Raw genomic sequence first — 15,660 nt, 5'->3', positions numbered from 1 at the left:
ATAGTAAACAAGGTTATACCTGATTTTGGCATGTTATAAAGTTTGGACGTCTTATCTAATATATAAATTTACGTAAGGGTAAAATTCGGTAAATCGCGCCTTACCTCAAGAATTTTTACTCGATGGTATATAAAGTTGGTTCGTACTTTCGGTACTGATTTTAACCACCCGATGTAACCATGTTTACTAATTAAATTAAGTTAGATAATTAGTTATTGACGATTAAAACGAATTTAGGTTCAACGATTTGCACCAAATAGGCCGGGTGTTTTCCGATCGTGGTATACACTGCCTAATGGATGTCCATCTTGAAAAATACCCGCCACAAAAATGCGAGGAGGCTTCGCATTTTCCTATCTCTTCCTACGATAATTGTTTTTAATAGCTGAAAACCGGTTGAACAGCTAGAGTACAGCATCATAATGTTGAAGACAGGCCGATTTTCTTAAGAAAATACTATTTTGATAGATTTAATATACGATTATACAAATGTATTGATTTGCGATGAATGGAACATCCCAATCTCTCGGTCTGCCAGAGTTTGGTTTAACACAAGTAGGTTGTCAATTTATGAGCCCTTGGTTTAACACATACGACAGGTAAATATATGGGCCCTTTGAGAATAAATTTGCAATACTTTGACAATACTGTAAATACCTATTAACTATTTTTGGTCCTCATTTCAATCGAACATTTCTTACTGTGAATGTTCGTACTGTTCATTTCATTTCATTTATTTATTTGACCAACAAAGTGACATAATATACAATGTACAAAGATGAATTGGTAAGGGACTGCTAAAGTAAAACTACAAGAGTCAGCAGTCCCATGATCTTAACTAAAATAAATATATAATTTTATAAACAAACAAAGTATAAAGCTGTGAGTAAACAGAGTAAACTTTATTACTGAGATTGTGGATAGGCTACTGTTAGATATATAAACACATTATTATATACAAATAAACTTTATACTGACAGTTCCTTCTCAACGTTTGTATTAATTACTAATTACCAATAATATAAACGTCGTAGTGGTGTATCGTGACATGTACTTTAATATTTCAATCGATTATGACAGTGAAAGTTTTAACAAAGTATTAAATCGCAAATGTTTTACTGTATTTAGAGGTATATTATTTATAGGCCTATAAAACATGAAAAAAATATTTCGTTACTGAGTGGATAAAGAATATATTTAAAAATGGTTCCTCTTTGTACCTATCCGCTTTCCCATCCCTATAGGCTATATGTTACATACAAAACACAAATTGGGTTTCTTTAAATGAGTCAAAATCAAAAATTTGGACTCATTGTGATAAGTTTCTCCTTCGGAAGTAATTCCCAGGGTGCTAATTTTAGTTGACTACATAAATCATCGTGTCTATTTATTCGTTTATGTAAACGACAATGTATTATAGTTCTGCGGTACGTACATTTGAAATCACCAGTTTTGTTACGCTGAAATTACTGTGTATTCGAGAACCATCTATGGGAACGACCTAGATGGTGCGCGAGCGAAGCGAGCGTACCATCTAGTAGAATATTAATTAATCGTAAAAAAATACCAATAACATAATATTACCACCGTCATGCAAACCTTCCAATAGTAGTGAATTTAAAACAAGAAAACAATATCATAATACGTATGCTTCTTATAAGGAACAACTATTTAGTTATTAGTTCAACATATAACATACATAATTTCTCATTTGCAATGAACTCAATAAGATTATATAATCCGTGTGCAATACGATAAGCTTATTAATTTTAATATAAATATTAATAGTAAATATATATACAGTAACAGACGTTTTGATGAATTATAATAATCCAGGTCAACTATTTTTAAGTACATCATAGGCCTATTATATTAAAAACATAAATTTTATATTTGTAATGAATGTTTATGTGTACGCCATTTGGAAAATTAATTTCCAACATATTTTTTATGATGGACCAATAAATATTATCTTATCTTATCCTATCTAACACAAATCCTTCATCAGAGCTAAAATATAACATTATATTCAAATATGTAAATTATAACTACTCTTTGTTGTTATTGATGTTTTTTTTTTTTTTTTTTAAATACTCGGGTAATACAATACGCACAACGTATACCGTTTTCACACTGCATAGATTGCATGACAATAATATTATTGTTATTAAATTACTATGATTAGTCAGTAAAATACCAGGACAATTACACATGCGCAGTAAAAACTCGGAACATCTCGGAACAAAAGAAATGGCGTCTCTGATGATGTCTTCACACTGCGATCCTGGTTACAAGTTGTAACAAGTTACTTTTTGCAGATGTAAAAATGAATGAAATACAACATAAAATAATAATAAAAATGTTGGCATTATGTAAATACGATAGAATGTGTATGAGGATATGTATTACTGTAGTAGAGATGTATTCACTTATTAATACTTGGTTTTCTACTAGAATGCAATGACGAAAGCGCAACGCAAGTAACTTGACCAATCACAAGAGATGGGTTATTCAACATTTTCTCTTGTAATTTTGACAATTTGCTTGCGTTTGCGCAGCTTACGTCATTGTGTTTTGTCAAGCAGTGGGAAGAAATATCTTTAAGAAACTTTATTTTAAAATATAATTTTTCCCAATGTGTTCGGTTTCTTCAAATCTCCAATATAACCTCACTGCATTAAACATTGACATATTCTTGGTAATTCTGCACATAGCATTTGGCTGCATCATAACAGAAATTGTACTGAACCTATGCAATTAAAATAAGAATCATTAAAAGTAAAAAAAAGTTTTGGCAACACAATAATGAAGGTGAAAATAAGAAGAATAGAAGTCATGGCTTTCAACGTTTGACATTATCTCTCTACACAAGCAACAGCTCACTTCAACGACAAGTTCTTTCAAACTCTTGTAGACCAATTATCATCAAAGTCTGTAACCAGACATGACCAAAAGATAATTAGGATATTTTACAATAAAAGATTTAGTTTTCAATATATTAACAACAATGGTGATTAATGGTGAATTAAAGACTATTTTTTTTTCTGTTTTGTAGTATAAAGTGTAGAAATAGCATAAACAAAATACGATACAGTACCTTGGTTTTCAGCATTGTAGGGCACGTTGAACGAAACGTTTTAAGTGCTTGGAATACATCCACCACCTTGTCTTCTCTCATTTTCTCGATCATTGAATGAATTAGACAGAACAATCCAGATCTACAAACTCCATCCCTTTTATAAAAATGAAATAATTATAGTAAAACAAAAACGTGGTTTTAGAAATGAAATACAGTTTTGAATTTCAGAATGCGTTTTTCAGTTCGTGGGTTTTTCCTATTTTGAAATAACTCCAATTTGTTATTATTTATTATATGTCTTTAGGCCTATACATTTCATTTGAATAATTAACCTACTCATTTACAGTATTTGAGATATTCCTATTATGGGGAAAGTTTTCCGCGAAGCGACTGAGGAGCGTACTACAACCAACTCATTGGGACTAAATACCGTATTGTTAAGGGGACCCCATGTTGTTACGATTCCAAAGGTGTCTTAATATAGGACTCTGCATTATCCTTTTCTAACTCAAAATAAAAACAGCATTAGATAATACGATGTGTACTTACAGGCAGTGAACGATGATTGGTTTATTTTTAGACAAAGTTCCCTCTCCAATGTTTGTGATGAACCTCACAAACGGATCAACGTCGGGAACGTTCTTCCCATTTGGCCATTGTCTAAACTCGAAGTGAACAATTTCCCGTACGTTGTTATCCTAAGAAGAAACACACAAGTAAGTATGACTGTGAATTTTGTTTTTTCTGATATAAATAATTATTATCTGTATAAATCGTAAAACGTGTACCACGAAGATCATTATAATTCGTCAACAATTCATATGTGGTTATTGTAACAAATAAAATCGAAATCCAGTAACAATATCAATATATCAGTAACAAAAACCTACATTTTCTAGTGATATTTTTCTTTCAATCATAAATTCTTTCTTAACCACTGATACAACAGTAACAGTAAATTGCCCGAATTTTATTGGCTGCTTTATTTGCTTATGAAGGTAGGCGGCACAGGTTTGGTCTTTGTCATTCAGTTGCACAATGACTTCAGATTTATAGTCAAACACCAGACGCCAAAAGTCCTCAGCAGTATTAGCTGGCTTAGCCAATGGAGCCTGTGTCACAATGTACGCGTTGGGTTTCTTGTGAACCTGACAATAAAAACTTAGAAAACTAAATAACATTCTTGGAAGATCTAATGCGGATAATACGATGAATAGCTTATTATGGTATTAAAATTCTACGCTTAAAAATAGAATATAGTTTTCTTACGTTACAGAAAGATGCATTGATATAATCAGTGCCACGGTCGGATGGTGACATTAACAATGGACGAGCTCTATTAACTGCAAAAAAAAACCGAAAAGAAATGACATTTCTAAACTTTCCGTTTGGTAACCGACATTAATAGTATTGGTAAACTGACCAATCAGAACTCGGTTGACGAAGGTTCTCTACTCGCAAATGCATTCTGAAAATATCCTGTCACGATGAAGAAGATGTATAGCTCGTGTTGATGTAGAAATTGATGATAACGTTTAATGAGATAATAATACATGACTTCTGAATACAAACTTCTGAATAATATCAGGTTTTATCAGTGCTTTGTTTTATCAGCAAAACTCGACTAACACTTTTTTTCTTGTCAACCACAAAAACTACTTACGTGGAACCACGTCATAGAATCTGTTCTTGGAAACGTTCTCAGGTTGTCGTGCGTGTGAAGTAAGATCATCAACGGGAAGGGGAAACAGACAGTTCAACGTCTGAAAATATACAAATTAAGTGTGTTCGGTTAGAAGAAAATCACAGCAAATGTCCATTCATGATATCGCACAAGATTGCTCCCAGTAGACACAGTGTAGTGACGGGTTACAAAAGTAGACCGTCAATTGTCATCTAATTCGTTGATAGAGTGCGGATTCAAGTTTATTGTTTCACACAATACAATACAATACAATAGATCAGATCATAATAATCTCCCATAGTTGTTTGTTTTTTAAATTGGTAACACGTAATTGTGTAACGGTTGTATACGAGTTTCAGGTACATTTTTCAACACAAAATTAATTGTCCATCATTTATTTTGTATTATTATTATTTATGGTAGCATTTGCAAACTGTACTAACAGTTAAAGAGGAAGTGCTTCTATATTTAAGTTTATTTGTGTTATACAATATATTATATTCAACAACAAAAAATCATGATGCTCACTTTGAGTTGATAATCAAAACTCGATGGAGTGTGTTGAGCCTGTCTTTGTATTTCGTTTTGTAAATCATTTACAGGAATCACAGTCTCTCCACAAAACAACTCTTCAAGTATAACGGCATAGATGAACTTATATTGTTCCTAAAAATAGTAATGCAATTGAATTGTTTACTAATAAAGCCATAAGCGGATCTGTGTGTTTTCGTGTGCCAAATGACGAAATGTTACTAGACTAAGTGATTGTTCACGAAAAAAGTTTATTGCAGGCGGTAAAAAGTACCAAAAATACCTTAAGCAATCAATATAAACAAAATGCAGTAGGACATTTTGTCATATGGCACTACACATTAAATTCGTAATTAAGTATACTTAATTACGAATTTAATATCTATAGACATAATCAAATGAAATAACTGATTTGACTAACCTCTGTTTGAACCATTTGAATACGGTTCTGCCTCATATTCCGTACAAAATTGAACACATCCACTTTGCCTTGATCTTTTGACATATCCAACATGGCTGCAATGGCGATCACAGTTCCCGTCCTACCAGCTCCAGCACTAACATATTTTGAATATTACCAAAAATGTAAAAAAAGGAGTCAAATTTGTGGTTAGATCTCAATTTAGTTTGAATATAATTTCATAGTTTCTCCTCTACAAACTGTTTCACTAGCTAAGTGTCTTTTATTCTTCTAAAATAATTGCACAACATCATTTGTTTGTATATTTTCGTATTGCTGCTTTTAAGGGGGCCTCTACAAGTCAGCTGTACTGCTGTAGTAGAGCTGATAGAGCTACCTTTGTAAAACATACATAAATCAATCTTAATGATGAACTGAATGAACACTCTTGGCTGTTAATTCAGACAAACGTTTTTTTCAACAAGTTTCTCTCATTTTGTTGTGGAAAGTATTATTATGATTATATTACCTGCAATGTACAATAACTGGTACACTGTTGCTAGAAAACTTCTGCTGAGTTTTTCTAAACGTTTGGATAAAGTTGATTAACTGCGGAACGGCATTGGAAACACTCTTGTCGGGCCATTCGGTGAAATGATACTGGTATACGTTATATATACTGTCTTCATCTTCTACCTTCAAGATTAAAACAGAACGATTTTTATCATTTAAAAAAAAACAGTTACACTATAAACTATATAGATAGATCATATAGATAGACCATTAGACGTTTGATAAATTACTTATGCGTCGGATGCGCCGGATTAGGCCTAAAGCTTGGTTCCCACTAGAGACGCAACACAAGGACGTAACGCAACGTAAGTAAGTTGACCAATGACAAGCGATGGATTATTCAAACTGACACTTGTCATTGGTCAACACGCTTGTGTTGCGTTTCGTCCTTGCGTTACGTCCTACTGGAACGAACGCTTAATACTGTCAACAGTTCAACAGTTCATAGCCTAATATACGTTTAAAGAATAGAATAAGTTGGTTTATTGCATGCAATGAAGTAACAAAAATACAATCTGAAGTAAGAAATAAACAAAACATTTTTCCAAATAAAATGTATTAAAATCAGTAGAAGAAATAGGAACCTATCTGTTATCGCATTTTACCTTTTGAACTTGAAAAATTCGGGTCACATAATGCCCGTAGTTAGTTTCACGAGCATTTGTTACAGATATTTCTGCATATTCCTGTCTATTGTTCAAGTCAGGCCAGTATTGTTCGCATTTTTTCTGAAAAATAAAATATGACAATACATAAACGAATACAACCGAACCTGTTCCGTATTATAATAGGAAGGTTTCGCAACCTTACGAATACGATAACGAAAACGGATACGTCATACATTTGTGAAACTTTTGAGCTGATCCCCATTTTATATTCGTAAAGCGTATTCGTGTTGACGAATATCACCAGTCATATTCGTAACTACAAAACGAGTATAGTTTTTGATCTATTTTGCACATTTTGCATTTGAATCAGGAATGATTCATGATTATAATATAATTATAGATTTATTGAAAGTAATTTACTAAAGTAATTTACTAAAATGTCAAGTCAATTTTGATAGTTTTTAAAGTCCTCACTCGCTTTGATGTTACGCTAGGCCTAGGCAGCCAAGCACAAAGCAACACGTACCTGCGCTTCGCTCAAATTTACCGCAGTCATATTTTGGACGCGCCTCAATATTTCGTTGCCATGCGAAACAGATTGTTTTATGGCTTACGAAAACGAATACGTGTGCGTGACGTATCCGTTTTCGTTATCGTATTCGTAAGATTGCGAAACCTCTCTAATAATATGTGTGTGTTTTATTTAGCTAACCACATATAATTATACGGAACTTACACAAACAAACAAATTGGGTTATACTGTAAGGACACACATTTTTCATTTTACTGACATGCCAGAAATAACAATATTAACCTTTGTTCAAGCAAATATATGGATTGTTTTATAGTATTCAGTAAAACACTTTTTTATCACTGACACCTTCGCACTGTCAAATACTAGAAAACGATAGTAGGCCTTACTCGGTTTCCTTCAACAAGATTCGTAACTACGACAATCACTCGACACTTCTCTTTCCAGACCATTCTCCACATATCGTTGACTGAAGCCACATTTGGTCCTGGAAATTAAAAATAATAAGTTAAACAATACAAACACCAAGGAAAATTCTACTAAGAAGGATAATACATTTGTAATATATGAATTAAAGCTTACCTTGGCATGCGATAAACTCACGTGGTATTGTATATCCCTGAAAAAGTACAACTTCATATTTTTAAACAGCTTTTATCCATTACACGAACAAGTATTAAACATTATAGTAATAGGATATCATAACTACAAAAATAATATTTAAACGTTGTCGTAAATTAGCTTCTTATTAATTATAATTATGTCTGGTCGTGTAACCCTCTTCGTACTGAATTCCCTACCGAGAGCCATGACTTCCTTTCAACCATACTCTTTGCAGAACAGCATTTTTTTGTATTAATAATTTGATCATTTCAACATAAAGGTATGCACATTTTTTAACTTACATCTAGATACGAAGCATTAATGTAATCGGATCCTGGGACATTTTCAATCTTGTCAAGAACCACACGGGTGTTGTCATCTAAATTGAATTAAAATATTAATTCATTAAGCAATAACTTTAGGAAAAAGGTTCAGCATGGAATTTAGATGTACATGAAATCAAGCATTATTACTTCTTTTTACTACACTTTTTAGAAAGACATATCTTTCCAAAAATTAATGCATTAACTATAAATAGTATATATGATACAAAAAAAAAAATATTATTAACTTACATGGAATTACGTTCGCATATCGATTTTTCTTCCTATTTATTGATGACTTTGCGACTGTGCTGGGGAATAAGGGCTTGTTGCCAAGATCCTTTAGATATAAAAAAGAAACGTGCTTAAACTGACGGAGTAAGTGTTCACGGTTAAAGTAATGGTTTAACGCAGATAAAGGCTTGTGCGACGAAAGAAGGAAATGAGGAAACATTATTTTTTTTGTCCTGGAATCCTGGATTTAATACATGCACTAACAATATATTATACCTGTGTCAATTCAAGCAGTTTGAAAAGTATTTTTTGTTTTAAACTGATTAATATTAATTATAGTTAGAGTGTAAATACCAATATAATGCTTTTTAACGCACCTCAAACTCTTTCTCAAAGCCACTTTCGACACTTATTTGACGCTTCATCACATAGTCATGCAGTTTGGATAACTCGATTGGTTTGTATTCTTGATTTTCCAATTGCGTGTTGCCATACATGGGTTCCTGGTCAATATCAAAATCAGGTTGATATTCGGCATCAGCTTCAGCGTGTACTGATTTCTTTGAAGAGTTTCTGGCACCCCCCACGTTATCATAGGCACCCCTTACTTCCTCAAAAGCACTGTCTTTATACGTAAAGGAGGCCATATTACGAGTGAATAAAATCATATGTATTAAAAAGTAAGTTCTCTTTATAGAAAGAATACTATCAACTTTGGCCTATACATGAATACTGTATACTACTTACTTGAATCCTACTTCCCTCGTCCCTCTACAATCAGTAACTTACCTCCAATATCTTGCTCTTGTTTTGTTTTACGAGACACACCACCGATGGACACGGCATGGCTTGATAAACCAGTAGGATTACCTTTGTTGCTTCTACGCCTAAAAAAAGAGACGCTAATTCAATATTGATTCTGTCTGAGATCGTAAAAAGAAGACTGAACAATAAAAACACCAATCATATTATTATATATGAAAAACCTAATGCTAATTTATATCAAACACATATTACCGTTTAATTACTATTAGCACAAGAACGAGTACCAACAATGCAGGAACCAGGCAGCCAATTATAACACCTATTGGTGATCCAGATTCTGAAATTACAGATACGTATTCCATTTATTATTCAATAATAATAGAAGTAATGCGGATACTGTTAGTGGTAAACTCTTCGATGCTGTTAGTAAACAACTTAATCAGGCCTATATCCATGACAGTAATAGTAATTTTTTAAATATAAGGGTATAACCAAATAAAATATAATATAAGCTGAAAGTTTGTCAACATGACAGCTAGATCAGGGAAATGAGAACATAGACTATGCAGCAATGTATTATATTGTAGGAATGTAGTGACCACCATACGAGTTGGGCTAAGATCTATGAATGAATAGAGCCTACAATTATTGCAAACGAGAATTGTTTTACATTTTTACCTCAACATTTGTTTTGTTAATAGTAGAATATAGAAACACCAATCTTTTCTTTAAGCAATCACACTATGTTATCTTCATTGAGATAAGATATTTGTCTTTCTTTTAAGAACTTATACTAAGTAGATACCAAAAGAAAAACAAGGAAGAACATTTTTTATTTTGCAAACCTTCTTCCTCTTTCTGGTCCGAGTTGCTAGGGTTGTCACAACCGGATTCAACCATAATTTGTATTGTGTCAGATGTCCCAGTAACATTCAAATATGACGCCATTACTGTGAATAGATATTCTTTACATGACTCTATTCCTCCAAATACAACTTCAGTTTCTGTTGTAATCCCTTGCTGAAATATTCCATCATCTGACAGTTCGTAATGGTAGGTCACATTATAATCGGTTATGTCACACGTAGAAGCTTTCCATGTCATCTGTAAATGTGTTCCATTTCTGAATGGATTACTTTCTATCGACGGCTCTGGTGTTGCAACACAAATAACAATGTGTAAAATGTAATAAATAATGTAAATATTTTTATACTTATACTATATTCTAACTTTGACTTTGACTTATATAATATATAATAATATATAAATCTAAAGGCAAATTACTGAACAAATTCTGTAGGTATCAGTGACTTTATCTTAACTGGATTCAAATTAAATAAGCAAAAAGAAAAATAAAAACGATAAAAATAAAACAGCCAGAAAAATTAGCTGATTAGGATAGAGGTAGGATTAGAGATATATTTTTACACCATACTGAAATATTTTTATATTTGAACCTTTTTAATGAGTGTAGTACACTATAGTTCTTGTTTCCAAATGCCAATCTACGGAATGCCTTTGACACCAAAATTGATTATGAATGGAGAAGTATTTCATATGCATTATTAAGCTTTGCATAGAGTATTTCTATTTTCTATAGTGATAAAATGTTTATGTACAGTTGTAGGGTTCATTTAGTTTAAGTTTTCTTTTGTATTTACTAATAAAATGAACTTGTCATTCAAAGTTGCAGGCGGTAAAATATGGAAAAACCTACCAACTGAAATTAAATATTCCCTAACAATACTTTTTCATTCAAAGCTAGATATCAAGCTCATCTTTTTTTTTCACAAAACTAAACATTTTCCCTTGATTTATTTTGCATTTAAGACAGTATCACAATGAAAAACTGGTTTTCTTTTACCTGATTATGTAATCCTATATAAAGATGTTATATAAATAAATAAGATTATATAGATGACAAATTTCGTTTTTGTAAAAGCACAAGTTAACGGAGTACTTACTCGAACGTTTCGATCTCTATCAGAGATCCTTCTCAACTGACTGCGGAGTGTTAATGCAGCTTGGTCATTCTTGACGTCATCTGTTGATGACGTTGTACGCCTCCGGTTGTAGGTTGGAGGTTGTGCGGGGCTCGGCCAGGTGATGTGTCTATCAAATCATTGTACAAATGCGAGAGTTCGTGGGCTCCAGTGTCCCGGTTCATGGTCTTCTCTTTATTTCTCCTTATATGTAATGATTCTCTAATCTGTCTGTCTTTGCGTTTAGGCTCTTTGGTTAAGATGGTAGCCTCCCAGTTCGGTACATGATTGTGTTTTATGACATGTTCTGTAATGGCAGATTTGTGTATGATCGAAGATGTGGATGTTCTGGAGGCCCTAGTCATTACTCCCCCCGTGTTTGTTGTAACATCTTTTTTGTGATCATTGATTCGTGTTTGTAATGCCCTCCCTGTTTCCCCAATGTAAACTTGTGGACAGTTGCGGCAGGTGACTTCGTAGATTACTCCACATGTATCCATCTTCTCGATTTTATCTTTTGGGTGGACGAGGCTATTCTTGATTTTATTTTGGGGTAGGAAATAGGTTCCGACATTGTGATAGGAGAGAGTGCGTCGTATTCTTTCTGCCATTCCTTTTACATAGGGGATTCCTATGCTACCTCGCATCTTGATCTTTTCCTTCTGTGGTTCGTGTCCTTTGTTCTTTTTCCTTTTTCGGTTTTCCATAACTCTCTGGAAGGACCACTCTGGATACTGGCAGTTGTGTAACGCTTTCTTGATGTTATCCATCTCAACTTTCCTCAAATCCATATCTCCCACTACCTTCTCAGCTCTGTCCACAAGCGTGTTTATAAGCCCCAGTTTGTGTTCGAGTGGATGATGTGAGTTGAAATGTAAATATTGGTCTGTGTGAGTGGGCTTCCGATAGACTGAGGTGGTAACTGTTCCATTGTCATTGAGTGTGATGAGCATGTCCAGGAAAGGTATTGTGTTGTTTGTCATCGATTCTGTGGTGAACTTGATATTGTCAGTTATATCGATGTTATTAAGATGTGTGTTAAATGTATGTACTGTACCTATGGGGATGATAGCTAATACATCATCAACGTATCGTTTCCAATACACAGGCTTGATGTTAGTGGGTGCCGTGTTTATGGCTTGATGTTCGAGCCACTCTAGATACAAGTTCGCCAATATAGGACTTATTGGGCTTCCCATAGCAATGCCTTGTATTTGCCTATAAATGTTACCATTGAACGAGAAATAGGTTTTGTTCACAATTAAACCGAGGAGCTCCATTATGTCTGTCACATGTAGTTTAGTTCTATCCAGAAGTGTCGGATCTGTTGTTAGGCGATTTTCGACAACTTTGAGGGCCTCTTCTACTGGTGTTTTTGTAAACAGAGATACTACGTCAAACGAGACAAATGTTTCACTTGGTTTGACTATTATTTCTTTTAGTTCACTCGCCAACTCTCCTGAGTAAGTTACATGATGTTCTGTGTTTCCGACAAGCGGACCCAGGATTTTGGTGAGGAATTGTGCAACGGTGTAAAAAACGGTGTTGATGTTATCTACTATAGGTCTTAATGGCCAATTTGGTTTATGTATCTTCGGAAGACAATACAACCTAGGTACAATTTCAGCCGTGGGAAACAGCCATTCTTTCTCTCTGTAGTTGATTTTCTTTTCTTTGAACAACCTGCCTATGATGTTGACCACTTTTCGTTTATAGTTTTGTGTTGGATTACGTTTTAGCAGTTCGTAAACATTAGTGTCGCTCACCATGGTTCCCACTTTATCTTTGTAATCATTAGTATTTAGGATGACAGTAGATCTACCTTTATCCGCTGGGAGAATAAGAATAGATTTATCTTTCTTCAAGTTGTTTATGGCCTTTCGTTCTTTGGGGGTTAAATTTGAAGGTGGTCAACAGATGACGTCAAGAATGACCAAGCTGCATTAACACTCCGCAGTCAGTTGAGAAGGATCTCTGATAGAGATCGAAACGTTCGAGTAAGTACTCCGTTAACTTGTGCTTTTACAAAAACGAAATTTGTCATCTATACAAAATCGAAGCTAAATGAAATTCTTTCAAAAAAATAAGATTATGTTATTTTAGTTACCTGATGGTGCTGTTTGTATTGTTATGTCTTGTCCCCAATCACCAGCAATGTCTAAATTATTAACAACTCGAGCGTTGACGACATAAGCAGTACAACTTGATAATCCTGATAGTTTAATTTGTAATTGAGAACTTGTTGTATTGATTACATCTTGTACATTTCCATCTATGTCCGAGTATTGCACTTGATATCGAAGAATATAGTTACATTGAATTCGATCATACTCACTAGAAACCGACTAAAAATAATATATAATAAATTATATAAATAAATATATAATATTAAAGGTAGAACGGGCAAAATGTCATATTGATTTAAAATAATGCAATTTAAACCGCCATTACAAAACATTTCTATAAAACATAGAAACGAAACCCAATTTATTGCAATATAAAATAAATCTAGATATTTTGAAATACCTTTAAACTCAAGGTGGCCTGATTGTCATCAATGGATTTCAATTCAATCTCAGGTTCATCCAATGGTTCTATAAGAGATATAAGTAATACAACTTGCTTAATACTGAGAAAATAGAAACAATATACGAAAAAAAAAAACGAACTGAAATCCATAGGAAATATGCTCTAGACTACTGTATTGTTCTTATACAATTTCGGAATTTCTTTCTTATTTAGACAAATTGTGTATTATTTTAAATAGTCCAGTATCAACCAATTGGCCAACAATCCTGATGAGTAAAAACTTGTCCAGAATAATCTTCGTTAAATGTTAGAGTACCGCCTCACATTTGACATTGTTCCCATGACACTGGTGTCATGTGGTAGAATGTCTGACGTTGTATCAAGCCAATTTCTAATCTTTACTTTATTAAATAAATATTATTTTCGTGAAATTGCTAATTGCTTAGGTGATTATTGTACGCGTCAGTTTTGTGTAGTTTACTTAAATGATTTTAACAATGCTGTAATATTAGCTTACTTGTACATATGGTATTTGTTAACCCAATTGTACTTTCTGGTCCATCAACCTCAATACCACCAACCATCCTCGAAAAATAAGAATAGAATTGATATTCTGTATTTGGAATGAGATCATCAATAACAATTAAACTATTATCTTGTTCTTCTGTTATAAAATCCATTTGCGATGATTTATACGAAAGCTTCCGTTTTGTAATTCTTCCTGTTCCATAGTTTTCACCAAGAATCCAAGTGACGTCAAACGTTAGAGTAGTGGCTGTCTGGTTTACAACAGTCGGCGGTTCAGATAGGTATGGTAATGCTAATTATTAAAGAAATGAAAAGCATCATGATTACATATTTAACAATAATGTCAATTCTCTGCTATCGTATCACCTTACATATACGCTTACAGTGAAAGGGCACCATTATGCCTACTAATAACAGTAAGTTATGATACATTTTACATTCACATATAATTATACTGTCTTTTTTCAAGGATGGTTGGTGATATTGAGGTTGATGGACCAGCAAGTGCAATTGGGTTAACAATTGTTTCTTTTTAAATAATTTTGATATTGAAAATGTGTGTAGTTGGTCGCTTTCTTGTAGATGCTTTAATTGTAGAACGTATTTTTTGTTTGGTTATCTTAATTTAGCGTGTTACCTATGCTGCAGTTTGTTCCAGTCCAAGCCTCGTGACATCCATTATCGCAACTCCCATCTCGATTACAATCTTCAGAGTCTTTGCAGTGACATGGAAAGTTACACAAAACACCAAACATTCCAGACTGACATGACGTAGGCTCTTTATAAACAGAGCATAATTGGTATTATATTAACTACTTTACAGTTTCGAAGTGTTTGCAATTATTATTGACCGATAGTCGGTGTATTTAAGACATTGGTTACATGGGTATGTCAGTAATGAACTATTTCTATGTTTTTTTTTTAAACACATAGATAATTAGCATACAGTCAATGCATTATATACTTATATAAGACTTAATCTTATCATACTACCTAGACATTTTTCTCCAGTGAAACCAGACGAACATGTTGACGTTGAAGCACATCCTATGTTTATATCTGAATCGCTTATACCTCGATTACAATCGTCATTGGCACAGTTACATTTTTGCCGACAATCTGCTCCATAGTATAAATCCTCATCTGGGGCATCGGAGTCTGGGTATAAATCCGTACACGCTTAAAAACATAATAGGTTAAAACATAGAAGAAGTAAATGATTCCATTGAAACATTATTTTGATTTTTAGCCAAATAACAACAACTAAAATTTGGCCTGGTCTACTAATA

General features: G+C 33.4%; 1 protein-coding gene and 2 long non-coding RNA genes across 3 annotated transcripts; all 3 read right to left on the bottom strand.

The window, feature by feature from the left end:
- Window positions 1-723: 723 nt before the first annotated feature.
- On the bottom strand, window positions 724-9,307 carry LOC140050063 (receptor-type tyrosine-protein phosphatase kappa-like). Its single transcript, XM_072095071.1, has 15 exons — window positions 8,945-9,307; window positions 8,586-8,673; window positions 8,313-8,389; window positions 7,990-8,026; window positions 7,797-7,894; window positions 6,873-6,995; window positions 6,224-6,390; window positions 5,716-5,851; window positions 5,292-5,429; window positions 4,743-4,842; window positions 4,349-4,422; window positions 3,970-4,227; window positions 3,629-3,777; window positions 3,098-3,233; window positions 724-2,749 (listed from the first exon to the last, which is right to left on the bottom strand). Exons 1-15 carry the CDS (start codon window positions 9,233-9,235, stop codon window positions 2,678-2,680), a joined length of 1,944 nt encoding a protein of 647 aa, XP_071951172.1. The 5' UTR covers window positions 9,236-9,307; the 3' UTR covers window positions 724-2,677.
- Window positions 9,308-9,362: 55 nt separating this feature from the next.
- On the bottom strand, window positions 9,363-10,209 carry LOC140049346 (uncharacterized). The gene is made up of 3 exons (XR_011845231.1): window positions 10,178-10,209; window positions 9,585-9,669; window positions 9,363-9,454 (listed from the first exon to the last, which is right to left on the bottom strand). It is a non-coding gene; the product is annotated as an uncharacterized lncRNA (long non-coding RNA).
- A 3,423-nt stretch (window positions 10,210-13,632) lies between these two features.
- LOC140048501 (uncharacterized) lies at window positions 13,633-15,403 on the bottom strand. Its single transcript, XR_011845079.1, has 4 exons — window positions 15,365-15,403; window positions 15,009-15,149; window positions 13,841-13,908; window positions 13,633-13,659 (listed from the first exon to the last, which is right to left on the bottom strand). It is a non-coding gene; the product is annotated as an uncharacterized lncRNA (long non-coding RNA).
- Window positions 15,404-15,660: the final 257 nt, after the last annotated feature.

This window comes from Antedon mediterranea, chromosome 5 (genome assembly GCF_964355755.1).
Source record: "Antedon mediterranea chromosome 5, ecAntMedi1.1, whole genome shotgun sequence".
NCBI classification, from domain to species: Eukaryota; Metazoa; Echinodermata; class Crinoidea; order Comatulida; family Antedonidae; genus Antedon; species Antedon mediterranea.
Note: the sequence above shows the minus strand (reverse complement) of the source record. Positions and strands in the feature narration are given on the sequence as shown.